Source organism: Chelonoidis abingdonii, chromosome 3 (genome assembly GCF_003597395.2).
Source record: "Chelonoidis abingdonii isolate Lonesome George chromosome 3, CheloAbing_2.0, whole genome shotgun sequence".
Classification (NCBI taxonomy): Eukaryota; Metazoa; Chordata; order Testudines; family Testudinidae; genus Chelonoidis; species Chelonoidis abingdonii.
Genome location: NC_133771.1, coordinates 72,746,257 through 72,773,097, shown reverse-complemented (window position 1 = coordinate 72,773,097; position 26,841 = coordinate 72,746,257). Strand labels below are relative to the sequence as shown.

The 26,841-nt window shown below is 44.5% G+C and overlaps 1 protein-coding gene and 1 long non-coding RNA gene across 8 annotated transcripts in view; one reads left to right on the top strand and one right to left on the bottom strand.

Moving 5' to 3' along the window:
• MAP3K7 (mitogen-activated protein kinase kinase kinase 7) overlaps positions 1-15,342 on the top strand; it is a 76,003-nt gene extending 60,661 nt beyond the window's left edge. For all 7 annotated transcript variants that reach the window (XM_032772656.2, XM_032772655.2, XM_032772652.2 and 4 more), the window contains 4 exons: positions 7,032-7,146; positions 9,307-9,368; positions 9,972-10,087; positions 12,209-15,342. In XM_032772656.2, coding sequence (XP_032628547.1) covers positions 7,032-7,146; positions 9,307-9,368; positions 9,972-10,087; positions 12,209-12,389 — 474 coding nt within the window. In that variant the 3' untranslated portion in view covers positions 12,390-15,342. The remainder of the gene's footprint in view (positions 1-7,031; positions 7,147-9,306; positions 9,369-9,971; positions 10,088-12,208) is intronic.
• The window catches only part of LOC142046567 (uncharacterized), a 1,033,250-nt gene that overhangs the window by 45,812 nt on the left and 960,597 nt on the right, over positions 1-26,841 (bottom strand). The gene's annotated exons all lie outside the window — the stretch shown is intronic.

The following is a 26,841-nucleotide window of genomic DNA, read 5'->3' as shown; positions in this document are numbered from 1 at the left end:
AGCGGCGCCTCCTGCTGGTCGTCCAGGGAATTAGCTCGCCAGCCTCCAGAGCGCCCTCTGAAGGCGCAAGTCTCACCTGTTGCGGGCCCCCATGTCCCTTCCGGATCCCAGTGCCCCTCTATGTCAGAGTTTCTGCCCCTGCGGTACCCCACAGTTTCTTGGGGTTTCCCCTTCCTGGGAAACCCCCAACCCCCTGTACCCACCTCGTATACCATTTCAAATTATATATAAATATTATCCTTTCCCCACCACTTTCATTGCAAACATCCTTCTTCTGTACATCTCTGTAGTCTCTCCTTTAACCCACTTCTTCACCTACTCTTCGTCAATGATCAGTTATGGCACTGTTTGCTTCCATTCTCACGCCCTTTAAACTCTTGTACTTCGCACACATTGGTTGCCAGTGAAGTGACAGGTGTTTTTCAGAATGTTGGTTACAATCTATACAGCCTTAAATGGTCTAGTCCTGCTAAATCGGAGATTGCTGCTCCTTCTCTGCTCTGTCGTGCTCTCCATTTCACTATCAATTCCAAGGGAAAAATTGGCAGGAGTTTGCAGTAAATTATTCTTCATACCTAATTGCCTGCTCTAGCATTTGTTCTTATTAGAAACTCACTGGAGCCCAAACATGGAAAACTTTAACAGGAGTTGCAACTTTTTCTTCAGGCTGAGTGAATGTAAATGCTGGAACCAGTACCTCTTCTGTTGTTCCCAAAATAGGGCATGCAAGTCTTGTCCTGGAGGACAAATATCAGTCTTTTCTTAATGATGGGAAGATGTTACATTGTTCTGTTTTGAATGTAGTTTAAATACCGTAGTGATTGCTCCCTTTATAAATGTATTTGTATTGTCCAGCGTAGATTTCTAAGCTTCTAAAGGCACAGAGCTCTCTAAACCACATATTTTATTAAAAGTGGTGCACAACTGTGGTGCTATAATAAATAATCCAATTGGGGCAAGCAGGATGAAAATGAAAGTACATGTCATCTAGTTTAAGTTTAGTTTGTATACCATTTTTTTGAAAAAATTTTTAATTTTAGTTTACCTTGTCTTCATATACATTTGTACAGTGCTAGCACAATGGAGCCTCAATCCTGATGGGTGCCTCTGTGCATGACTGCAATATAAATATTAAATCATGGATAGTCTTCATCTTCATTGTCCTGTAGCTCCTTCACAATTCCTCATTTCAGCATTGTGATAACTGAAAACCATGCATTATCTGGCCCATTTTGAAAAAGCTAATGTACAAGAGGGAGGTCTGTTGGGTTTTTTCTCTCAGACTGATCACAGCCATCAGAGATCTAGTGTCTGTATTTTGCTGATTTTGTCAAGGGAGGGCTCATCTCCTCCTCCCTCTCAACAACAAAATACAAATTCTGATGTTACAGACTTGATTTCCAACATTTGCAGCTGGAGGACTATCACTATTATATTGTATTGCTGCTGTGATTAGAAATGTTGTCCAACACTAATTCCTGGTATTGAATGGCATTATCAGTGTGATCAGTCTAATGCTGTGCAAATAATGATTTACTGTTTGGCTGAATATTGCATCCAAGACATGAATAACTGAATATACTAAGCCAGGGGCTTTCAACCTTTTCCAGTTTGTGACATCCCATAGGGATAGCTCAGTGGTTTGAGCATTAGCCTCCTAAACCCAGCGTTGTGAGTTCAGTGTTCAAGGGGGCCATTTAGGGATCGGGGCAAAAATCTGTCTGGGGATTGATTCTGCTTTGAGCAGGAGGTTGGACTAGATGACCTCCTGAGGTCCCTTCCAACCCTGATATTCTGTATTCTATTCTATGATTACAATTTAAAAAAAAATTGCGACATCCATTCCCATAAAGAAAGGGTGGGTGGATCCTCTGGACTTCTTGACAACCCATGCACTGAGTCATATTTTTTTCTAATTTTCTCCAGCACAGAATTCTTCGAGTGCTTGCTTGTGTCGATTCCATTCTAGGTGTGTGAGCACCCACGTGCACAGTTGTCAGAGATTTTTGCCTTAACAGTATTCGTAGGGCTGGCTGTTGTGCCCCCTTGAGTGCCATGCCCATGCATTGGTATATCAGGCACCGCTGGCCCTACATCCTCTCAGTTCCTTCTTACTGCTTGTGGTGGTGGGTCAGAGTGCCTCTTTCTCTTGCTTCACAAGTGATCAGCATTTTTTTCCTACTCGAACCTCTGGTTCCAGCTGTAAATAGTTTGTTTATAGTAGATTGGTTAGTAAGTAGCAGTTAAGTACTGTCAGGGTCCCAGCGGGGATTTTACCCCAGGCCAGGGCATGCCTGGTCTCTGGGTTTTTAAGCCATCCTCTGACTGCAACAGGCCTTCTATACCTGTTAGTGAACTGCATGGAGGAGTCCAACGTAAAAGAGAATGTCACATCTGTAAAACTTTCGTCCCAGGATACAGAAATAATGCGACATTTGCTTGAAGATCCTCCTCCTCCTTGGAGCTGGCCTGGACGCAACACCCAGAACTTGGACCTCGGTATGTAGCATGCCCCTGGCACCAGGTTCTTCCCAGCACCGATCCACTTCACCAGTGCCCAGGAAGAAGACTAAGAGGAGGGACCTGGCATCGAGCAAGTCGGATCAGGGGAAATTGGGCAAAGGACCCTGCGTGGGCTGTCCTCCCATGCTGGAGCTGCAAGGGGTCACGCCCCCTAGGGGACCTTCTGCCCCCTAAGGGATCCACCACCAACTCTGGGGAGCAGTAAGAGACCCAGGCTGATGGCATAGTCCACGCCCTCCCAGTGCCCAGAGAACAACTGACTTTCCCACTGCAGCAGGCACTGCGTGTGGTGATGGACCCAGCGAAGGATCCCTATGAGGGCAAGCCAGCCGTGAAGGCCTTCCAGAAGATGAGTGAGCTGGGCTGGCATCTGGAGCCAAGGCAGAGCCCTTTTTCACCACGTCCTTGGTCTCCGTGTCAGCCCAGGTCACCAGTTCGCCGTTACAGGTCACCAGCACCGTGTTCCCAGTCTCCGCCCTCATTCCGGGCCTCACCCAGAGGAAGGTGCCGGTTGCCTTAGTCAGCACTGGTCATCTTCGCACCAGCGGTCACCGGCACCAAGAACTCAGGGATGCTCCCCAACACGGTGTCACTCCCCATGCTCCCGGCACCCGTCTAACAATTCAAGGTGCCAGTCACCCATGGCGACAGTTAGCTGCCAGACTCACGTGTCGATGGTCCCTCTCTAGTCACTGGAGAAGGGTTTCTCTGGCATGGAGAGGTAGTTCAGCCCCTTGCTGACACAGCACTGTTGCGACTGGGCTCTGGGGGTTGCATCTGCCACAGTGATGCCAACTTGGCAGCAGGGCCAGTAGCCAGCCCAATGGCCTTATTGGAATACCTGATACCCCTGTCTCCAGTCCTTGGTCGTTGTGGCCTTACTGGAATACCTGATACCCCTGTCTCCAGTCCTTGGTCGTTGTGGCCTTATTGGAATACCTGATGCCCCTGTCTCCAGTCCTTGGTCGTTGTGGTTGGGTGGGCACCTGTACCTCCGAGACCTCCTTCCCCTGCAGGGGATGATTCCCCCCCCCCCCCCCGACCATCCCCTAGCGGTTCATTCATCGTCCTCTCCAGACAAGGCAGTGGCATTGCCCTCCTGTGCTACCCCACTGGACGACTTTAAGGAGCACCAAGCCCTGCCCCAATGGGTGGCCACTAACTTAGGCCTCGAGGTGGAAGAGATGGCAGAGCAATCAGACACGGTGTTCAATGTACTCTCTGTGTCCACCCCTGCACATGTCACACTCCCAGTGCATGAAGGGGTCCTGAACATTGCCAGAGCAAATAGACAAAAGCTGTCTTCCATCCCGCTCACTTCCAAGAAGGCTGAGGAAAAGTATTTTATTCCCACCAAGGGGTTTGAATAATTATATACCCACCTGTCCCGGGGGCCGTTGGTCGTGTCAGCAGCCCACAAAAAGGACAAGCAGGGGCCTGCTCGTTCCACCCCAAGAAATAAGGAGGCCAAGAGACTGGATCTTTTTGGAAGAAAAATTAATTTCATGGCCAGTCTCCAGTTCCAGGTAGTGGACCATCAGGTTGTTTTGGGGCATTATAATTTTAACCTGTGGGACTCCCTCCACAAGTTTAAGGACTCCATGCTCCAGGAAGCAGCCCAAGAATTCGGGGCTCTTGTGCAGGAAAGTCCCGGAGCAGCTCAGTGCTCCCTCCAGATGTTCTGGGATGCGGCCAACTCGGCAGCCAGGGTGATCACCTCGGCGGTGGTCATGAGGCACAGCTCCTGGCTTGAGACATAGATCTGCTGTCAGATGGAGTCGGGCTGTTTTCCGATCAGACAGACGTGAGGCTGCACAGTCTGAAGGACTTTCTGACCACCTTCTGCTCCCTGGGGATGCATGTGCCTGAGTCTGCGATGAAGCCATTCCAATCGCCGCCACCCTTCCTCCTCCCGTTCATCTGTGCAGCCTGGCCCGGCAAAATACCACGAAGGCCAGAAGCAGGCGTTCTGAGGGTGCACTCAAGAATGACACCCCAGTCACCTTCCCAGATCTGCCCCATCTTTTCCTCAACATCTCCATCCCTACCGTTCAGCCTGGTTGAGACTCACCTCGGACCGTTGGGTACTAGAAATTGTCACTGGGCTACATCCTTCAGTTTTTGCCTTCTCTCCCCCCCCCCCCCCCCCCCCCTCTTCCCCGTCCCTCTTCAGGAACCCTTCTCTCAAACAGCTCCTCGTTCAGAAGATAACCTCCTGCAACTGAGGGAAGTGGAAGAGGTCCTCAAGAAATGAGAGGGGAAGGTTTCTACTCCCACTATTTCCTGATCACAAAGGCAAAAGGGAGCTTACGTCCCATTCTGGACCTGATACGATTCAACAAGTATCTCAAGAAGTTGAAGTTTTCCATGGTATCCCTGACCTCCATCATTCCTTTCCTGGATCCAGGGGGCTGGTACACTGCTCTGAACTTGAAAGATGCTTATTTCCATATTTCTATCTTTCAAGGGCACAGACTGTTTCTCCATTTTATGGTGGGCCAGTTCCATTTCCAGTTCACAGAGCTCCCTTTTGGCCTCTCCTCGGCCCCGGAGGTCTTTGCAAAATGCATGGCCCCAGTAGCCGCTTACCTGAGGCATCAGGGAGTCCAGGTCTACCCTTATCTCTGCGATTGGCTCATCAAGGGCAGATCATGGTATCAAGTGCAGAGCAGTCTTGATCTGCTGCGGTCAACATGCCGCAACGTGGGCTTGTTAGTGAACGAAAAGAAGTTGACCCTTGTACCATTGTGACTGATAGTTTATCAGGGCGGTTCTTGATTCCACGTGGGCCAGGGCCTTCTTTCCGGAGACCCGTTTCTGAACCATGTTAGATGTAATCTTCCATGTGAAGGACCACCCACTCATCACCGTGTGCACTTGCCGAAGGCTGCTAAGCCACATGGATGCTTGTAATTATGTGGTCTGTCATGACCAACTCCACCTCCAGCTGCTGCAGGTGTAGTTGGCATTGGTCTACATTCCCAACAGGCACAACCTGGACGTCGTAGTCAAGGTACATCCAGGCATCACTGGCGTGGTGGATGGACCCCACATCAGCGTTGCAGGGAGTCCCCTTGGCATCCCCATCGCTAACTCTGGTGTCGGACACCAGGCTGGGGAGCCCACCTGGGCAAGCTCAGTACACAGAGCCATGGTCGGGGGTCGGCTGCACCCTCCACATAAATGTCAGGAAGCTCAGGGCGGTTCACTTGGCCTGCCAGGTTTTTCCGTTCCAGTTACAAGGCAAAATGGTTCAAGTTATGACTGACAACACTGCCACAATGTTTTATATCAACAAACAGGATGGAACTAGGTCATCAGCCCTCAGACTATGGGACTTCTGTGTGCAGCATGCCATTCATCTTGTGGCAGCACACCTCCCTGGAACCAGGAACATCTTGGTAGATCACCTCAGCAGAACCGTCTCGTCTCGCCACAAGTGGCCTCTCCACCCCGATGTGGTCAACCAGATCTTCCGAAAGTCCTCAGGTGGACTTGTTCGCAACTCACAAGAACAGGAAGTGCTGCTGATTCTGTTCATTTCAGGGGGTCGACGGGCCAGAGGCAGCACGCAAGCCGATTTTACTGTGGCACGCTGCTGCTGGCCTGGGGTCTCTGCCGCTGGTCCTGCTCAGCCTCCTGCCTACCTTGATAGATGGAACCCTGGGCGGGCAGCAGGCTCAGCGGGGCCAACGGCCAGGACCCAGGTGGCAGGAGCTGGTGGATGGAACCCCAGATGGAACTCAGCCCGCTGCTGGCCTGGGGTCCCAGCTGCCAGTCCACTAAGCCCTCTACCGGTCTGGGGTTCCATCCGCTGGTCCCTGTAAATATAAAATGTATTACTGGCATGCAAAACCTTTAAATTATTGCGAATAAATGAAGACTTGGCACACCACTTCTGAAAGGTTGCTGACCGCTGTTCTAGTGAATGCAGCTTCTGACTCTACTGTGATAATTGTTATGTAGAATCATAACGGGATGCTCAAAATGCAACCTCTTGAGTACATTGTATAAGGCCGACCCCAGCCGCCCAGGGAGGTGGGGCTCAGGTTACAGGCCCCCGTATGAAGCCTTGGGCTTTGTTGTCCCTGTTTCTTTCCCTTTTCCTCCCCCCCCACCCCCCTTCCTCCCAGCGGGGGCGGTAGGGCTCAGGTAGGCTCAGACTTCAGTCTCCCCTCCTCAGGTTGTGTAGTAATTTTTGTTGTCCGACCGGGGTCGCGATGCAAGGAAGTTTGAGATCTGCTGTTATACTTCAAAGATAAATTTTAGATGAGGGTGAAATGATTCTTATATAATTTCTATATATTCTAAAGTTTATCAAGCATTTTGAGAACTTTCAGAATAAAAAGAACTATAGAAATGAACGCTCTTGTTTCTTTATATCAGTTAGCCAGCTCCAAAAGGGCTAGTAAAACAAACTCTTGAACCAGTCTTCCCTTCTTTTGGTTTTGTCACTGTCACATGAGACTATAAAAGTCTTATTTAAAAATCTTGTTTTATATGTGCAGGAGAGCAGAAACAGCAGCAGGTCATCTAGTCCTAGTGTGAGAATGATCACTACCCCAGGACCAACCTCTGAAAAGCCACCTCGTAGTCTTCCATGGACACCTGATGAATCTACAGGTGATGTTTGGTTTTTTGTTGTTGTTCTTTTGTTTGTTCTTGTCTTAACATTCTAAGAGAGGTTTATATTATAATATATTTGGATTAAGATCAATGTGTGTAAACTTTACAAAGAAATTGAATAATAGAGCAATTGATTGGTTTTAGTTTTCATTTAAACCATTACTGAATTTGATTGTACAAATTCTTTAAGTATACGCAATGAAATTACATAAACTCTTAACTGTAGTTCATTAAAAGCAAAATATATAATTTTCCTGTGATGCTACTATAAATAGAATATTCTACTTAACAGTTTTGAACATGAATTTTGATGCTTCTTTTTAAAACACAAGGCGACATTTTATTTGTATGTGTACATTATAAATACACAGGTCTAGATTTCACTGAGCCACCTTTTTGGATAAAGTACTACTCAGGATAAGTAAAGGTGGCAGATTCAGGCCCATATCTCTGGAGAGGCGTGGGAGGAAGATGGCCTGTAGACACATGCTATTGCAAGGTATTTTACAAAAAGTTAGCGTAAAGTTTTTTTATATCAGAAGCGTGTAAAATATTTGTTTACCAGAGTATCACTCTTTTTTGTTACATTACACTCACTCAGCCATGTTTTATAATAGTGGAATCTAGTTAAAGAATTCTTATACTCTTAGTCCAGTGCTTACAAACCATAATAAAAGGATCAGAACTTCAACACACTAACACTGTTGGTTCTCTGTGACATCTTAAGATCACAAGTGGGCAGACTTTCTGACATATTTGTCTCAGAAATTATATGTAGCACTGAGAGCCCGGAGTCTCGATTCCTTTCCAAGGACAGTCTTTAGTTCATGGTTTGCGTAAATCTGACTGGGGGGGGAAAAAAAGAGAGATCAGAAAAATTGTTTAAAAAAGTTCTCATTTTAAGGCAAGGTTGGTTACAGCATGACCTTGAATAGCCCTCTCTTTTGGTATTTGGTGTCTGCATACAAGTCATTATCTTTAGTTCTCATTTTGCTCGTTGTTAAGGAGGAGAAAGGAGAAACTGCCTTTCTCACCCTTCCATTTTCTTTACCTTCTTGAAGTTGTTTTTGGAGCTATGGTAGGTAATTTTTGGGAGACAATACCTTTTCATTTTCACTGCCACCACCCCACTGCTTTATGGCAGATGCTTTTGGGGTATGGCTGAGCAGCCCACTTCTTTCCCACCTACCCTCTACCATTTGCTCTCCTGATAGCAGTTGCACAGTGCTGGAGCCCAGTAGTTTCTCCACTTAACTCTACTGCTGTATCTTAAGATTTAGCAATAGGCTTGTGTTCCTCAGATCTTGGGCATCTAAAGATATAAAGCATGTCAGATTCCAGAAGCATGCAGTGTCATTCAGAGGGAAAATTCTGGGAAGGCCCATGGTGTTACTGTTTTGGAAGAGAGCAACAGCAGTGAAGCGCAGCAGGGATGTTATAGGTTTCCCATGTTACTCCTCTGCTATCCCTAAGAGTATTGGGGAGAAAGGTATCCTAGGGCATATTGGGTGGGAGAGATGGTATTTGCCTAGGTTTGGTTTCATGTCTGAGTAAAGTCAGTCATTTCATGACTGAACAAAGTTTGTGTTCATTTTGTTTTTCAGAGCTGGTTTTGCCCAACCTTAATTTAAATTCAGTTAATGGGTAGTAGGGTGACCAGATAGCAAGTGTGAAAAATTGGAACAGAGGGTAGGGGGTAATAGAAACCTGTGTAAGAAAAAGCCCCAAATATCTGGACTGTCCCTATAAAATTGGGGCATCTGGTCACCCTAATGGGTAGGCTGACAGGCTGATCCCTCATAAACAGGAATGGCATAGCAAATAACTTTCTAAACAGACAGCCAGAATGCAAACTGTGCAAAAAACCTATGTTCAACTAAAATGGCCTCTAGAAATTTATAAAGATGTAATATTTAGTCTTTTTTCTTTTCAGTACAATAGATCATACTCTAATAATATTGTCATTCTCAACTAACTTTACAAAACACAAACCAAAAAAATGGATATTTCCATATATCATTCTGCATATTGATGTTTAGTTTTGTTTAAATAATAATCTTTTTGCTAAGGAAGTATAGGGTCTTATGGATGTCCTACATGGAAATGTACAGTTAACGCAATTGAAAATATATTATAGCTGTGGTATTGTTGTTACAGATACCAATGGGTCAGATAACTCCATCCCAATGGCATATCTTACACTAGATCACCAGTTGCAGGTAATAACTGTATATCTTATGAGCAATTGAATTTTAAATTCAGTCTAAACTAGTCTAAAACATTTTCATCTGTTTTTTTTCCTGAGTGACATAAATATATGCTGAAAAAGTATTGTTTTTCGTATTCGTTGATGTTTGTGTCCTGCCTAACTTTTGAACAAGGCTAAAAAAAAATTATTCTGTAACCTGAGATTGGTTAACTCAGATTTAATCAAGCTATTAAAAACAAGCCCTGGGAAATATGATCCTTAAAACAAATTGAAATCTTAGTTTAAAAGTATGAATAAGAAATTTGCTCGAGGTCATAGAATAAAATTGCTATAGTCTCATCCAAACTTTATTTGTTCTATGGATGATGATCAAATAGTGCTTTGATCATCATCCTTTGTAACAAAGAATGTGGTAGAGCAATAAATGTGGATGTTAGGTCTGATTCAGCTTTGGCAACAGTGCACTAAGGTTTTTCCAGGGCATGGTTTAACACTTATTTTTAAAAGCTTACTAGTTTCTGAAAGTTGGTATAAATATATTGCAGACACATTCTAACACACTATTATTGAGATATCAGTTGATTAGATTTTAACATGTCTGATTTATTTTCAGCCTCTAGCACCATGCCCAAACTCCAAAGAATCTATGGCTGTATTTGAACAGCACTGTAAAATGGCACAAGAATATATGAAAGTTCAGACCGAAATTGCATTGCTGTTACAGAGAAAGTAAGTAAAATGCTTGTGAAGAGAAAACATAAATTGAGAAATATTGAGAATGGGACAAGTGAAGTGTATCTTTGTGTGCTGGCGTATTCTATCTCTGTCTCAGTGACTTGCATTTTTATGGCTTTATTAGAAAGAAGGGTTTGAGTGACAGAATAGCAGTTAAGAATATTCTTTCAACAAATATTTATTAGTGTCTAAAGTAGGAGTGTTGCTTTTAATAGATTTTACTTTTTAAGGTCCCAATCCTTCATTGAAGTCTGTAAGATTACTCCATGTGCTTAACCTTAAGCGCACATACTTACGTGCAGGATCAGGGACTAAGGGCTGGTCTCCATTACAGGAAGATCAAGGCTGCTGCAGTTGATGCAGCAAGGATTGATTTGGCAGGTCTAGTGAAGACCTGCTAAATCGATGGCAGAGCGCTCTCCAGTCGACCCTGGTACTCCAGCTCTCCGAGAAGAGTAAGGGAAGTCAGCCGTAGAGAGTCTCCCGTTGACTCAGCACCATGAAAACGTGGGTAAGTCGACCTAAGCTTTGTCAACTCCAGCTACGTTATTCACATAGCTGGAGTAGCATAATTTAGGTTGACTTAACTCCGTAGTGGAGACAGACCATTCGTCTGAATAAATTGTGGCAAGACATTAGGGCCCCAGTTATTCAATGAGCTCTAAGCAATCAGACTCCTTCACCCATGTGGAGTCCTAGTGATTTAGAGTGACAATATGTACGAAGCGGGTCCTATTGCATGAGCTTTATTGTAGGTTTGGAGCCTTTACTTAGTGAGATTTTTAAAAGAATTTTACAGATTAGAATAATATAGAGAAAAGCTCTGTTTACATTCAGTATTGAGCTCATGTACTGAGAAGTATAGAGAATAATTTAAAAACCAATTTGGTTGTTATGAACTCTTAGGCCTTTCTGTTGTACTAAATATTACACCTGAGACATGATCTTCATAAACTCAGTGATAAATTAAAATTGTTATTTGGTTAAAAATAAAAATATACAGTAGTGACTACTCACAAGAAGAAGCAGGTGTCGGGCTCAACGGGTAGTGATCAACAGTTCGATGTTTAGTTGGCAGCCAGTAGCGAATGGAATGCCCCAGGGGTCGGTCCTGGGGCTGGTTTTGTTCAATATCTTTATTAATGATCTGGATGCTGGGATTGATTGCACCCTCAGCAAGTTCACAGATGACACTAAGCTGGGAGGGGAGAGGTAGATATGCTGGAGGGTAGAGATAGGGTCCAGAATGACCTAGACAAATTGGAGGATTGGGCCAAAAGAAATCTGATGAGGTTCAACAGGAAAAGTGTAGAGTCCTGCACTTAAGAAGGAAGAATCCCATGCACCACTACAGGCTGGGGAACAACTGACTAAGGAGCAGTTCTGAAGAAAAGGGCCTGGGAATTACAGTGGGCGAGAAGCTGGATATGAGTCACTAGTGTGCCCTTTCTGCCAAGAAGGCCAACGGCATATTGGGCTGCATTAGTAAGAGCATTGCCAGCAGATTGAGGGAAGTGATTATTCCCCTCTATTCAGCACTGGTGAGGCTACATCTGGAATATTGCATCCAGTTTTGGTCCCCCTGCTACAGAAGGGATATGGACAAATTGGAGATAGTCCAGCAGAGGGCAACGAAAATGATTAGGGGTCTTGGGCACACGACTTACGAGGAGAGGCTGAGGGAACTGGGCTTATTTAGTTTGCAGAAAAGAAGAGTGAGGGGGGATTTGATAACAGCCTTCAACTACCTGAAGGGGGTTCCAACGAGGATGGAGCTAGGCTATTGTCTGTGGTGGCTGATGACAGAACAAGAAGCAGTGGTCTCAAGTTGCAGTGGGAGAGGTGTAGATTAGATATTAGGAAACACTATTGCACTAGGAGAATGCTGAAGCACTGGAATGGGTTACCTCGGGAGGTGGTGGAATCTCCATCCTTAAAGATTTTTAAGGCCTGGCTTGACAAAGCCTTGACTGGGATGATTTAATTGGGGTTGGTCCTGCTTTGAGCAGGGGATTGGACTAGATGACCTCCTGAAGTCTCTGCCAACCCGAATATTCTATAATTCTGATTTTTGTTCTCCATAACATTTTAATGTTAACATTTTTTCATCTTTAGACAGGAGCTAATAGCAGAACTGGACCAGGATGAAAAAGACCAGCAAAACACGTCCCGTCTGGTACAAGAACATAAAAAGCTTTTAGATGAAAACAAAAGTCTTTCAACTTACTACCAGCAATGCAAAAAACAGTTAGAGGTCATCAGAAATCAGCAACAGAAACGACAAGGCACATCATGATTCACTGGGACCTTTCAAATCAAAAATATGCACAGAAAAGACTTTTGTATTATCCCTTATTATGACAGCTCTTGAGTGTTAGCTTCTTGATGTGTTCAGAATGCCTATATTTGTCTACTGCACTTAGAATGTCATTTATTTTCCTTTTCCTATGATGAACATTCAGTTCAACAGGTTTATTGAATGAGGTGGGAGAACAGTGACTTGAATTAATCACCAGCACTCAGCTTACACAAATACAGTGAACCGTGGCTGTACACGTGCTCAGTGTGTGAAGGCTAGCCTAACAAAAGAATTAAAATGGCTGCTAAATTGTAAGATCTTGTTTTAATTTCTGATGTTACCTCAATAAGAGCAAAACAAAAACTTCTGTTTTAGAATAGTTTTGTTCTTGTGTCTCATCTCAAACAAATTTACGACAGTCATTTTCTCATGCACATGCTGCAGAGCTGATGTTGATTGACCAGAGTAATTCATGATGCATTAGTGATACCTTTTACCTGTAGATTTAGTGCATTTTTCCACATGCAAAATGGTAGTCAGACTGATGCCAGCATCATTGGTTCAGTGCTTGATAGCCCTGCATTTTGACTAATATAATTCTTGTAATCTTGCATTCATAAAATATTTGAAGCAAAAGGTTGTATTTTCTTTACTTTTTTGGGGTGAGGAGTGGGATGGCATGCAGTTTCACCTAATCATACTGGACAAAAAATTATGATGGTGATTCATTGAGCAAAGTGGGTCTCTTGTATAAAATGAGAAGAAAAATCAAAATTTGTGGAAGCATGTGTTAACCTTTAAAGCTTTTATGCCTGTAGCATCTTTGGAAACCAATTCAGAAAGCAAATGCATATAATGTTCTATATAATCATTCCCTTCATATTAGTTATTGGGATCTTTTTGAACCCTTATTGAAATGCTGAAAGGAAAACATCCGTATTCACCATACATGTAAATAAGTTTGTTTTGGATAAAGAGCTGAGGACTTGAGTAATTTTTATTTATTTTTAAATACAAAAACATGATATGAAGTAGGGAATGCGGATGGACGAAGCTGGTAAGAAAATGAGAGAAAAGGCTTAGTCTGCTTTGTGAATCCTAGTTATTTCAGTCGTTTGAGCATGTTCAAAGCAAGCCTGCCACAGAATGCCTGCTGCCTTTGTGACTGAAGAGTTGCATTTAACAAACTCAAACAAAACGTGTAATGGTCAGTATCTATATTTGCCATGATTATGTGAGCAGAAATCACCGAAAATGGATTGTTTGGATTATAAACTAACTTTCAACTGAGTCACTTTTTAATAGAATCCTAAACTATTTTTAAGTTTCTCAGTCTCAGGTTTTAATAACATTAATCTTTTGCAAAGATAAAATATAAAATGAAAACTTAGTCTATTCTATCATCAGAATACCAGCAAGATGATCAAAAGTCTGTGATGATTTCGTTGTTGGGCTTCATTTCAGATGAATAAATTAATGCAAGAGTTTGTTAGTAGCGCTTGGTAAAATACTTAGTTGTAAAAAGCTCACTATTTTTCTCTTCTCCTCTTCTTCCTATCTGATAAATGTTGATTTTATTGTGAATGTATAAGAATATCAAAGATGAAGGATACCTTACTGAACAGTGTCATTCTAACTTTAAAATAAACCTATTATTGGCAAGCCTTTCGGGAGTTAAAACCCTTCCTTCACTTTATTTAAATAAAGGAAGGGTTATCATTCCCGAAACCTTAGCAGATAATTTGATTAGTTAGCTGAAACTGATATTGGGATCAACTTAAGGGCACACATATTTATAGCAAAATGTAATTGGCAGAGAAAATAACTGTAGTATTAGGAATAGCACAAGTGATCCAAAGCATTGCTGTTTGCATACATCTGTCCATCTACCAAAATGGACATAGTGCTCAGCAGCTTCTTAGCATGTATTTAAGCATGAAGTAGAAGAGAATGAATACTAATGCTTGACTTCACATGCATGGTTAATAATTGCAAAATCATTTTCCAGGACAATTATTGAGGTTCTTCTGTGTCATAATGAAACATGTTTAAATAAATTAATATTAACACTTCATATGCAAAGTCACTTTATGGCAAAATTTGAATAATGGAAGTGAAAGCAATACTAGCTACATTTAATGGTACATAATACAAAAGTCTGAGTTAGAACAGTTGCTTATAACCTTTTAAGTTTACATTGAAAAGGGTCTCAGACTGTAAAATAAATAATGTACACTCTGTGGATTCAGCTCCATTTACTACTTAGATTGTGTTGCCATTCTAATGATATTTTCCAGAGAGAATATAGAGTTCATGTCCTTTTGCCTTTCAGTCTTCCCTTCCCTAATTCCACCAAAAATTTGAACTATTTGCCCTCACTTTCTCAGTGAAGTCTTCTGTGTGGGCAAAATCCTGGTACATCTCCCCCCAGCAAACCTAGAGGATAGCAGTGGCTATTTGAGCCAAGGAGAACTAACAATTTATCTTCTTGTGACTTCAGCATTTTCAAAAGGCTTTTGTTTTTAAGTTGTTTACAAATGTGCTTTTATTTTTTTCTGTTAAGCTATTTTGGAGTGTTCAGAACATATTTTTCATGTCATCTTTTACTCAGTTAAAGCTAATCCCTCTAGTTGTGGATGTGTAACATCTAGTTTTGTCTGGGCGCTGCCTCCTCATTTTCAAAACGGTAACAGATTCTGCTTTTTGTCCAAGTATGTGTTGTGTAAGACTTGTAATGAAAGTATGCTTCTGTATACTGTGCAATTTTACCAAAAATGCTTTTTTAGGCTTTATTTTTGTTTTTTGATGAAAAGTTGAAGATTGTAATTCAAAACTTGTACATAAAATGGTGAATTATTTCATATGATGTGGGAATGGGCAGTGTGGCTTTCTGCTACAGGGGTGTATTACATTACCAGGAATCAAATTAATAAAAGCTGAGAGACTTCAACAGAGTTGTCATGCCCCACCACTTGCCATGGCATCTTTGATCTGTGAGGGAATCCCACGGCTTGTGGGACGCAACCATCGGTACCACAAAGAGAACACTCTTCTTCTGTTCTTTGCTGTCTTCCTTGATGCATGCAGAGGGACAGCTATGGACAAACAGATCCCACCACAGCTGCATGTCAACACTGAATCCACCTTGGACAACCCTGTCTGGAGATATTTGCCTGATTCTGTTTCTAACACATTTTTATGCTTTGTGTGAGAGGCTTCACTGGAATATATAAGCAGTCGCAATCAATCCATTGAGCATCTTGTCTGGATAACAGTAACTTTATCCCAACTCTGTCCCATTGCCCCCGGACTGCCTGTCCTACCAAGGGGTCCCAGATGCCATACTCAAACATACTAGGTTTTTTTTAATCTTTTTAGTAACAGTAGGAGCAGTGTGGGAAGAGCATCCCCAACCCCTGGGAACAGGAGTTCCACATGCTATTGGGAGAAAAATCCTGTTAAGCCAGGTCTCTCATATATGTGTGATGCTATTTAAAACAGATTAACTTTTTTAAGGACTTAAATATATTCCAGAATTGATTGTTGTGAAGTAAGTTGTCTGTAGTCAACTTTAATACTTTCACTGGTTCAGGTGCATGGGATTTTTGTAAATATGTTCCAGTCTTGTTGCTTAAGTTCTTTATTTAATTACTAAATCCTGACGGAATAGTGTTATATCAGGAAAAGGTGGCACCATTGTTTGCATTATGCCTATCAGTAAGAGTATGTCAGTTTATTATTTCTGAGCTTTTTTAACACCTGGAATCTGGCAGATTGAGGAATTAGGTCAGTTTAGAGTGCAACAATTCCTCCCATCTGTTCCACACAGTTGAAGTGTGACATCTTTCCCTTCCTCCTGTATTGTACATGGCTGGCTGTTTTAATCAGTGTGACACAGCAGAATTGAATTTAGACTAAATGAATACAAACCTGTTACAAGGTGTAAAACAAACTGAACAAGAATTTTATGTGATTTCAGTAAGGTGATATTGTTGTTAAAGTTATTATTTATGCTTTGTAATTACATTCCTGGATCTCAAAAGTATTTGCAGAATTAGTTAACAGAGCCTCAGAAGGGTTTTGGTCCAATTTACATATGGGTAAATAGAGGCATGAAAATGTTAAATGACCAACCTTATACATGGTCAGTGGCAGAGCTAGGAATGAAGGCAGGAAGATCTGTGTCTGTCTCCTGGTTGTAAAAATGGACTGGTCTCTGTCTAGTTTCAGTACAGTCGGAGGAAATCAAGTTGGGAGGGCTTGTTCTTCTAGATGCATTCATGTGGAGCAGAAGGGTCAGCTACCTTCTGAGTGCCAGCTTCCCCATCTGTGCCTACAATTGGTTCTGCATGGGTCTAAAGATCTGCAGTAGGATAGGACTGATGGGCTGCTTGGTTTTGCCATCACCATAGAGGTTGAACTTGAGAATGTAATCTCTTCAGAAACACACACACCCAAGGGTGGCTGCCAGGACAGGAGGCAATTGTGACAGTCATCTCTCCCCTGCTTCCACTAGTTCACAGATGAAGGACAAATCCTGAGACTCTTAGTGCATAAATCCATTAGCACAGGAGTGCCCAGCTGGTGTGAAGTCAAAGTTTTTCATATTCTTTGAGTGCTTGCTCATGTCGATTCCATTCTAGGTGTGCGCGTGCCCACGTGCGGTCATCTGAGATTTTTGCCTTTGTAGTACCTGTAGGGTCGACAGTGGCACCCACTTGAGTGCTGCACTCATATGCCAGTTTAATCAGGCATCACTGACCCTGTGCCCTTCCGGTTCCTTCTTACCGCCCATGGAGGTTAATCAGAGTGCCTTTCCTTGCATGGGCAGGGCTAGCAGTTTTTCATCTACTGACTTCAAGCCTTAGGGCATTGTAAATCCTTTGTTCATAGTAGTTTACTCCTGGGGGAATTCTGCACCAAAAAATCAAATTCTACATATTTTATTTATCAAAATGCTGCTTATGGCAATGCCCCCTTCACACCGCTTATCACTGCCACCTCAGAGCAACAGCTGGCAGCACAGACTGCACCATGCTCAGTGCATGAGGCATGCTCAGAGATTGAGGCAGAGGGAACTGTACCCACCCCAAGCCTTCCTCCCCTGTGGAGTAAGATGCCCTGGATCCTCCCCCAATAGTGCTGTCATCATCTTTATCCCTAGATGAGGCGGTTGCAGGACCCTCGAGGGCCAGCTCACTGGATGATTTCTAAGAACACAGGCCCCGTTGTGTTGGGAGGCTGAGAACTTGGTCCTGAAGGTGGAGGAAATGGCTGAGCAGTTGGACACCTTGTTTAATGTCCTGTTAGTCTCTACCCCAACCTGTTGTCGCACTACCAGTACATGATGGTGTCCTTAAGATTGTCAAGCCCCTCTGGCAAACTGCTTCCTCTATTCTTCCCTCCTCAAAAAGGGCCGAAAAGAAATACTTTATCCCAGCCAAAGGGTTTGAATACATCTACACCCACCCTTCCTTAGGCTCGCGGGTGGGCTCTGTGGCCAATGAAAGAGACGAGCATACTAGCTCAATGCCTCAAAATAGAGAGGTCAAACGGTTGGACCTGTTTGGAAGGAAAACTTATTCGATGCCCAGTTTGCAATTCCATTGGCAAACCATCAGATCTTCTTGGGCTGTTACAATTTTAACTTATCGGACTCCCTCCATAAGTTCAAGGAGTCCCTCCCACAAGGTTTACCCCAAGAATGTGGAACCCTGGTGGAGAAGGGCAGGGCGGCTGCCAGATGCTCCCTCCAGATGGCATGGTATGTGGCGGACTCAGCAGCCAGGATGGTTGCATTTGCAGTGGTAATGAGGCACAGCTCCTGGCTTCAGACCGCCGGACTCTCCCAATAAATGCAGACCTCCATCCAGGACCTCCCGTTCGATGGGAATACTCTTTTCGGACCAGACGGATGCTAGGCTGCATGGGCTAAAGGACACCAGGACCACCCTTCAATTGCTGGGCATGCATACACCGCAGCCTGGGAGAAAGCAGTTCCGGCCACCCCAGCCTCCTAGGCCTTGGCAGTCTCATCCAGGGTCTGCAAGGAGAAGAGTCAGAAATGTTAGTTTCAGCCACCGTAATCCTTCCTCCTCTCACTCACCCATGCAGCCCAGCCTGGCAAAACACACCAGGGGACAGAAGCACTCATTTAGAGGGTGCAGTTGAGAGCAATGGCCCAGTCACCTTCCAGGATCCACTCCACTCTTTCCTCAACCAACTTCATCCCTTCCATTCGGCCTGGTCCCAAGTCATCTTGGACTGTTGGGTGCTGGACATAGCATCTCAGAGTTACACTTAGAATGGAATGGACAGGAGCAACACATCTCTAAGACCAACAGTTATGAAAGGTAGGTAAGTTTTTTTTGTTTGTTTGTTTGTTTTCCCCACTGCTCCCACCCACACATAGGGATGGGGAGGGGAGAGAAGGGAATATAACAGCTGCATGCAGGCTGCTCTTTCCTGGATATTGAGTCCAGGGAGTTAGTCCTTTACATCTGCTTGCACACCATATTGGCCACAATTGAATGCTAACAGAAATAGTGAAAAATTCCATAGTATTACATGAGACTGAGATAAATGACAAGGGGATAAAGTGCCCATTGTAGCTCTTCACTGGTTCCATCCTCCCTCATTTCCAATAGGTCACTAAAGCATATTCCTGGCATACAAGAGTTTCTTTGGGTGGAGTGGAGCCATGCTGTAGAGTCACTACTTTCACGTGGTTCTCCCAGTTCTTCCTCATGCACTGCTGCCATGTCTACAAAAGTTTTGCCGATGCAAGTTATACTGTGGTGTCTGTATGCCAATGTATGACTTGTGCATGTGCATACTTGGCTCCTTGTCAGTACTGCACATACTCACCAGAAGTGTTTGTGTTGATGAATAGTACAGTGCACCATTGGTAGGTATCCTAGCATACAACCTGCCACCATTCATTGTGCTGTCTCTTGGGTAGCTTTGGCAATGCATGGTGGGACAGAAACGAATCGGACAAGGGTTGTTACCTGGGGTTTTATTGTACATATGGTCAGTGTTCTCTCTAATTTTTTATGTCCATGTGCAGAATTAATTTTATGTGCACCGATATGGAAGTGATGTGTGGTGATGGTGGAGCTGTGGGTTCAGAGAGTGGGAGGGGGCTCAGGGCTGGGGCAGAGGGTCAGGGGTGGGGCCAGGGATGAGGGGACTGGGGTGTGGGAGGGGGCTCAGAGCTAGGGCAGAGGGTTGGGGAGTGGGGGGATGACAACTTAGGTGGGACTGGGGATAATGGGTTTGGGATGAAGAAAGGGACTGAGGCAGAGGGTTGAGTGAACAGGGTGAGGGCTCCAGCTAGGGAGTGGAGTGGGGCCAGCAATAAGGAGTTTGGGATGCAGGCTGCCCTGGGGCTGTGGTGGAGAGAGAGTACAAACAGTAGTAAAAACCAACTTTCATCAGTAAGAGGTAGGGAGCACAAATGTGGAAGGAAGATGCCATTTTTCCATAGTCACTTTTCTGTGTACAGTGGAGTGCAACAGCTGAAAGTTGTTAAATAGACCTATTGGTAAAGTCACATCAACTACAACCCCAGCTCTAAACTGGAGAAGGGCTTGGGGAAGTTTGGAGCTGTATCTAATTTTATGGTTTGGGTCCATTGCTTTTGTGTCCTCAAACTATGCTGCAAGACATGACTGATTAGAGCTTTTTGAAAACTAATGGTGATGTCATGAAACATGAAAGACCTCAGTCCTATTTACTATATACCTTTCCTGAAGCTCAGAAAGTGTAACCCATAACACAGACTATAAAGGTAAAGCAGAGTTTGGTTCTGAAAAGCGAATTGGTAAAAGTGGCGCTGGTGGGAATTCTATATTTGTCTCTCCCTGGTCTACACTATGCGTTTAAACCGATTTTAGCAGCGTTAAACCGATTTAACTAGGCACCCATCCACACTGAGGCCCTTTATATCGATATAAAGGGCTCTTTAAATCAGTTTCTGTACTCCTCCCCGACGAGAGGAGTAGCGCTGAAATCGGTATTACCATATCGGATTAGGGTTAGTGTGGACGGAAATCGACGTTATTGGCCTCCAGGCGGTATCCCACAGTGCACCACTGTGACCGCTCTGGACAGCAATCTGAACTCGGATGCAGTGGCCAGGTAAACAGAAAAGCCCACAGACAACACGTCAGCGTGGAGCTCTGATCAGCACGGGTCGGCGATGCAGTGCCCAAATCCAAAAAGAGCTCCAGCATGGACCGTACGGGAGATACTGGATCGTAATCGCTATATGGGGAAGACAAATCGTGTTCTCTCATAGAGCTCCGTTACAGAAGACGAAATGACAAAGCATTGAAAAAAATCTCCAGGCTACACAGTGCATGTGAAGCAAGATGAAAGCTGAAGAATCAAATGGACGCTCATGGAGGAGGAGGAGGTAGTGAGGACTCCAGCTATCCCACAGTCCCCAGCAGTCTCCAAAAAATTTACATTCGTGCTGAGCTCCCAATGCTGTAGGTTCAAAAACATGTCCGGTGGTTCAGGTATAGCTCGACATAAGCTTACTCCCCCTCCGCACGTGAAAGAAAAGGGAAAGAAATCGTTCTTGACTTCTTCAAATTCACCCATTGTCACGCTGAAACTGCTGCTGGAGACGTGAATGGCTGCGGCAGTGAAAAGCAGTATTGCTCTCTCCCCTCCCAAGTGGCAGATGGGCAGTAGGATGGCTAGCCGTCTCTGTCATCAGCCCGTGAGTGCTCCTGGCTGGCCTCAGATAGGTTGGCCGGGCGGGCGCCTGGGTAAAAACAGGAATGATTCGCTGGTCATTCCCATGTAGAGATGGACAGAACGGGCTGCTAACCGTCGCTCCATGCAGAGCAACTAGGGCTGAGCTCCATCAGCCCCCTCCTTTCTGTGTAAAGAAAGAATTCTATACTGCCTGGACTATCATAGCAGCGGGAGCTGCCCTACCACCTCATTTTATCTCACTAACAAAGCTCACAACTGTCTCTTAAGTTCCTGCATCTTTATAACTTCATGACACAAATGGACGGGTTGCCATGCGTAAGCCGCAGGAAGGTCTGGGGGAAGAGGGAAGCAACCGGTGGATGTTGTTGCAGGGGCACCCCCACCGAAATGGCATGCAGCTCATCATGTCCGCGGGATCTGTCATCGGAGCACAGCTGGCTCTCTGATTACACGGGTTCTCCTAGTACCCCGTCGCCCCATATCCCACCCAGGACTGACCTATTTTTAAAACCATAAAAGAGAAGGATGACTCTGGAGTCATATTAATGGCACCCATGACAGCAGCAAGATGTTACAAGAAACGACAGATAACCGTCATCTTAACTGCCAATTTACAATGGCAGCAGACGTACAAGAAACGACAGATAAACCGTCATCTTACTAGCCAATTACAATGGCAAGCAGACGGTACAGAACGTAACTGAATATACCGTCTGCTATCATCGCAAAAGCAAATGAATCTGCGTGTAGCGCTGCAGTAAGGCCTCGGTTAGCGCATCCAGTACAACATACGTGACAGTAAAAAAAAAAAAAAAAAAAAAAAAAAAAGGCTGAAAGGGCTCCATGGTTGCTGTGCTATGGCGTCTGCTAGGGAAATCCAGGGAAAAAGGGCGCAAAATGATTGTCTGCCATTGTTTTCCCAGAGGAAGGAATGAGTGACAACATTTACCCAGAACCACCCGTGACAATGATTTTTGCCCCATCAGGCACTGGGATGTCAACCCAGAATTCCAAGGGGCGAGGGAGACTGCGGGAACTATGGGATAGCTACAGAATAGCTACCCACAGTGCAACGCTCCAGAAATCGACGCTAGCTTCGGACCATGGACGCATACCGCCGAATTAATGTGCTTAGTGTGGCCATGTGCACTCGACTTTATACAATCTGTTTTACAAAACCGGTTTATGTAAAATCGGAATTATCCCGTAGTGTAGTGATGCTATGTTGAATGTACTTGCTTTACAGATGTGGGGAGATATCTTTAACTGAGAGCCCTGCAAACTTCACATGGGATCAGAGAGTCTGGGATCAGAGCAATGAAGGTGCTTCAGACCAAGCTGAGCCCTCAATCTCAGCGGTATAACTCTGTGAAAGTAGAATAAATTATATTGTAAAAATAAAAAGGATTTAAAAAATGTTGTCTGTACCTTTAAGCAAAATTGTTGGAATGCTGCAATCCAGGTGTCAGGAATACAGACATTAACATAGAACAATTGCACCGTTTAAGGGCAATTAGTGAAGTATTAGCCTTAAATCAATAAGAGTTAGTAAGAAGGTAGCATATGCATGCTGTGCCCCAGGTGAATTTTATGGTTTTGCTTTCTTTGTCCCTTTGTCTAATTCCTGCTCTTTTATCTGTATAAATAAGAGAGTTTGTGTCTTTCATGGTGCTCACATTATCTAGGTGTATTAGCAGAGCGCTGTGCTAATAAAACAGAGTGGTCTGACAAACTGAGTGTCCTGAGTCTAACTTTGACAACTCCCATTGTATTGAGATTGCATTTTCAGTGACACCTGTGCAACTCCTTTACCCCCTGTGGCTTTGTCAGATGTAACTGATTGGAATGTAATAAGCCATTCTGTTGATGCACACGGAGTAGTAGAAGATAGCTAGCTCACTCTGTAAGCTCTGTTGGCTCTGCAATGTTAACTAGCAATAGCAGTTAAAAAAAAAAAAAAAAAGTGTTTTCCTCAAACTCAGCAGCTTTGACTCTGAATACATACAAGGAACAGATCTGTTGGGCAAGGTGCCCTTTTTACATAGTCACTTTCTAGAGTAGTATTGTACTTATAAGTGACCTTAGTCTAGTTTGATTTTTTTCCTAGAGAGGTGAGAGACCACTTGAACCCAAGAAGGCTGAAGTTGTGAATCTGAAACAAAAGAAATAATGTCTGAGAGCTCTAAACTGTCTTTCCTCTGCCTAAAACCCAATCACATTGCAAGAAAAAGACAGGTTACTGGTAAGAATAGCCTTTCTAGCCAAACATAAATAGCTGAGGGTCTATATCCTTTTAAACTCCATTTACAAACAGTACCGGGGGGGATTTGTCGAAAAAAGATTATCTCATAGACTGACTAAAAGTAATAATAAAAGGGAACGGCAAGGGAAATCCTAGAGCATCAGAAGTTTAACCTTCATTAATTGATTTATTTGAGGCAGCTTTTGTAATAGTAGTTTTGATTTTGTGTGACCAATTTTAATGTGAAACTTCGAGACCTTTATAACATCCTCAGTAGGGATAGTATCAGAGTCTGTATACAAGATATGTTAGATTTTAAAAGTAACTTTGTATGCTACAAGTTGTAAGGCAGTAGTGCATTTCCTGTCTTCCCCTGACCAAATTATTTGTTACACTCTGATGATCTCCACTAATTAGAGCTGGTTGAGAAAATGAAGTATCAATTTCACAGGGAATGTAAAAATCCTTGTCATTCAGGAATCGTGGATGAGACCTCAGTAGATCATCTAGTCCAGTCTCCTGCACTCAACACAGAACCACGTAATAACTAGACCAGAGATGGGCAAACTACGTCCTGCAGGCTGAACCATCCTGCCCTTCCCTCCTGGCTGGGGAGGCTAGCCCCTGGCCCCTCCCTTGCTGTCCCCCCTCTTTCGCAGCCTCAGTTCACTGCACTGCCAGCGCTCTGGCCTGCTGCTCCTGCTGGGCAGCACGGCGGCGTGGCTGGCTCCGCCATGGTAAGGGGGCAGTGAGGGGACAGGGAGCAGGGGGTGGTTGGATGGAGTAGAGTTTGGGGGGGGGTTGGGTAATGAGGGGGCTGGATAGTCCCAGGGGGGCTGTCAGGGAGCGAGGGTATGGATAGGGGTCAGGGCACAGGGACCAGGGGGGTTGGATGGGTCAGGGGTTCTGGGAGGGACAGTCAGGGGACAGGGAGCAGGGGCCAATTGAATAGGTCAGGGGTTTGGGGGGGCAGTCTGGGACAGGGAGTAGGGGGTGGTTGGATAGGTATGGGAGTCCCAGGGGTGTCTGTCAGTGGCAGGGGTATGGATAGGGGTCAGGGCAGTCAAGTTATCGGGGGATGCGGGGGGGTGTATTTGGTATAGGGAGTGGAGTCCTGGGAGGGTCCCAGGAGGAAACAAGGATTCCGGGGGGGGGAGGGGTGGATGAGTTGGGGATTCTGAGGGGAGAAGTCAGGGATCAGGAAGTGGGAGGGGGTGGGGCAGGCTGTTTGGGGTGGCACAGCCTTCCCTATCCGGCCCTCCATATAGCTTTGCAACCCTGATGTGGCCCTTGGGCCAAAAAGTTTGCTCACCCCTGAACTAGACCATTCCTGATAGGTGTTTGTCTAACCCAGAGATGGCCAGCCTCCAGCTCCAGAGCCATATATGGCTCTTCAGAAGTTAATATGCGGCTCCTTGTATAGGCACTGACTCCAGGGCTGGAGCTACAGGTGCCAACTTTCCAATGTGCCAGGGAGTGCTCACTGCTCAACCTCTGGGTCTGCCACAGGCTCTGCCCCCACTCCACCCCTTCCCACCCCCTCCTTCTCCCCCTCCCCAGAGCCTGCTGTGCCCTTGCTCCCCCCCCTCCCCGTCCCCAAGCCTCCTGCACGTCACAAAGCAGGTGTTCGAGAGGTGTGGGGAGGGAGCGGGAGATGCTGATCGTCAGGGCTGCCAGTGGGTGGAAGGCACTGGGAACTGGGGGAGAGCTGATGGGGGGGCTGCTGATATATTACTGTGGCTCTTTGGCAATGTACTTTGGAAAATTCTGGCTCCTTCACAGGCTCAGGTTGGTCACCCCTGGTCTAACCTGTTCTTTAAAATCTCCAATGACAGAGATTCCACAACATTCCTAGGCAGTTTGTTTGGAATGGAACAAAATGTTGAGATTTAAAAATCTCCTGTCAAACAAAAATTCTGTTTTCAGAAGGAAAAATGTGGACGTTTTCAATTGAAAAATGAATAGCAATTCTAGTCAATTTAGCATTTTGATCCAAATGACTAAGAATGACCATTTTGAGTTTCAGTGAGCAGAGAAGGGAGGCAGACCCCAAACCAAAGCAAAAATACACCGTAGCATGTAGTGGAGGTGGTGAGGAGAGGATGTGAAGGTGGTGATGGTGGATCTTCTAAGCCTGGGGCAGCTGGGGCATGCCACTGTCAGGGGGAATTTCTCTGTGATTACAAGGAAGTCAGATTTGGTTTCCTTGCAATCACTGCAAGGGAGTGAAGGAGTGTTTCGTCTAAGGGTTTTTAGGGACTGTTGTTGAGGGGAGATTCCATCCTTGGATCTGCAGAGTGAAGAACTAGATAGCCTGCATTAACCCATTGCACCAACAGTCCTTATTATGCCCAAATTCTCTCAAAAGAAGTATTTGCCAGAGTCACTTTAAAAGACAATGCACAGGAAAGGGGATGTGTTAAGCAGCTTGATTAGATAATTTTGTAAAACTTCATCAGCTTTCAATACTGATTTTCAAGGCAATGCAGTGTGAGAATTATCTACAAAACCCCAATTACGTGGCTGAGTCCTGCTGGGTGCTGAGACTCTTCTGCTGGGTACTGACACTTTTCAATGGGCACTCAGAGTGTACAGGATCAGGTTCATACTTACAAAAAACTGAGATTTAGCCTTGGCTTAATGTCCTTCTAACTCTGGAATGAACAAACACTTGTAAATTAAAGCTAAAATATGGAAAATCTCTAGGAAGAGTTTACAGGCCTGGATTTAAGCCAACATACTATCTCTGCATGGGAAAAATATTTGTGGGATCAGCACAATGGACAAAGCCATTCTCAAATAACATTACCAACTACACTGTTTTGTCCTGTTGTCCAGTTTTATTGTGTTAAGCCTGGAGGGGAAGAGGGGAGAAGCAGCTGCCTCCAAATACAAGTCAAAAATTGATTGTAACACTAAACGTTGCTGTGGTTATTTGCATGAAAGCATAGAGATACAGAATGACCAAAGGAGTCATTTATAGACTATGTCTTCACTTATTAACTTGGCATAAATACAAATCCCTTAAGAGTATAATGATGAACACTGATCACTTTGAGCTCTCATGACCCTCTATGATCCTGTGCCTGGTATTTACTTAGGCTAATTTTCCCAATGCTATCTGAATAAACCTAATCATTGCTGTGTGAGTTATAATACTGCATGGCAAAATATTGAGTAGTTGTGTCCCTTTTCCTGTTGTTTTACTCAGACCAGTCACAAAATGTTAAAGTTCTCAATGTGTGGCACAGTTTAAAAACAGGTTGCGGTTCTGTGATTCAGGCTTGGTTCCCTGTAGCTTGGAGATTCTTCATAGCAAGAATAGTGGTGGATGGAAGGAACTTCAGATGTTGCATCACCAGAAATGTGCAGTCTTAGCAGTGGGATGGATCAGAGCTATAAGAGAGAGAGACGGGGTTCCCTTTATTGGATATAGTAGGATTTGAGACCCTGGTGTTCTATTCCCATTTCTGCCAC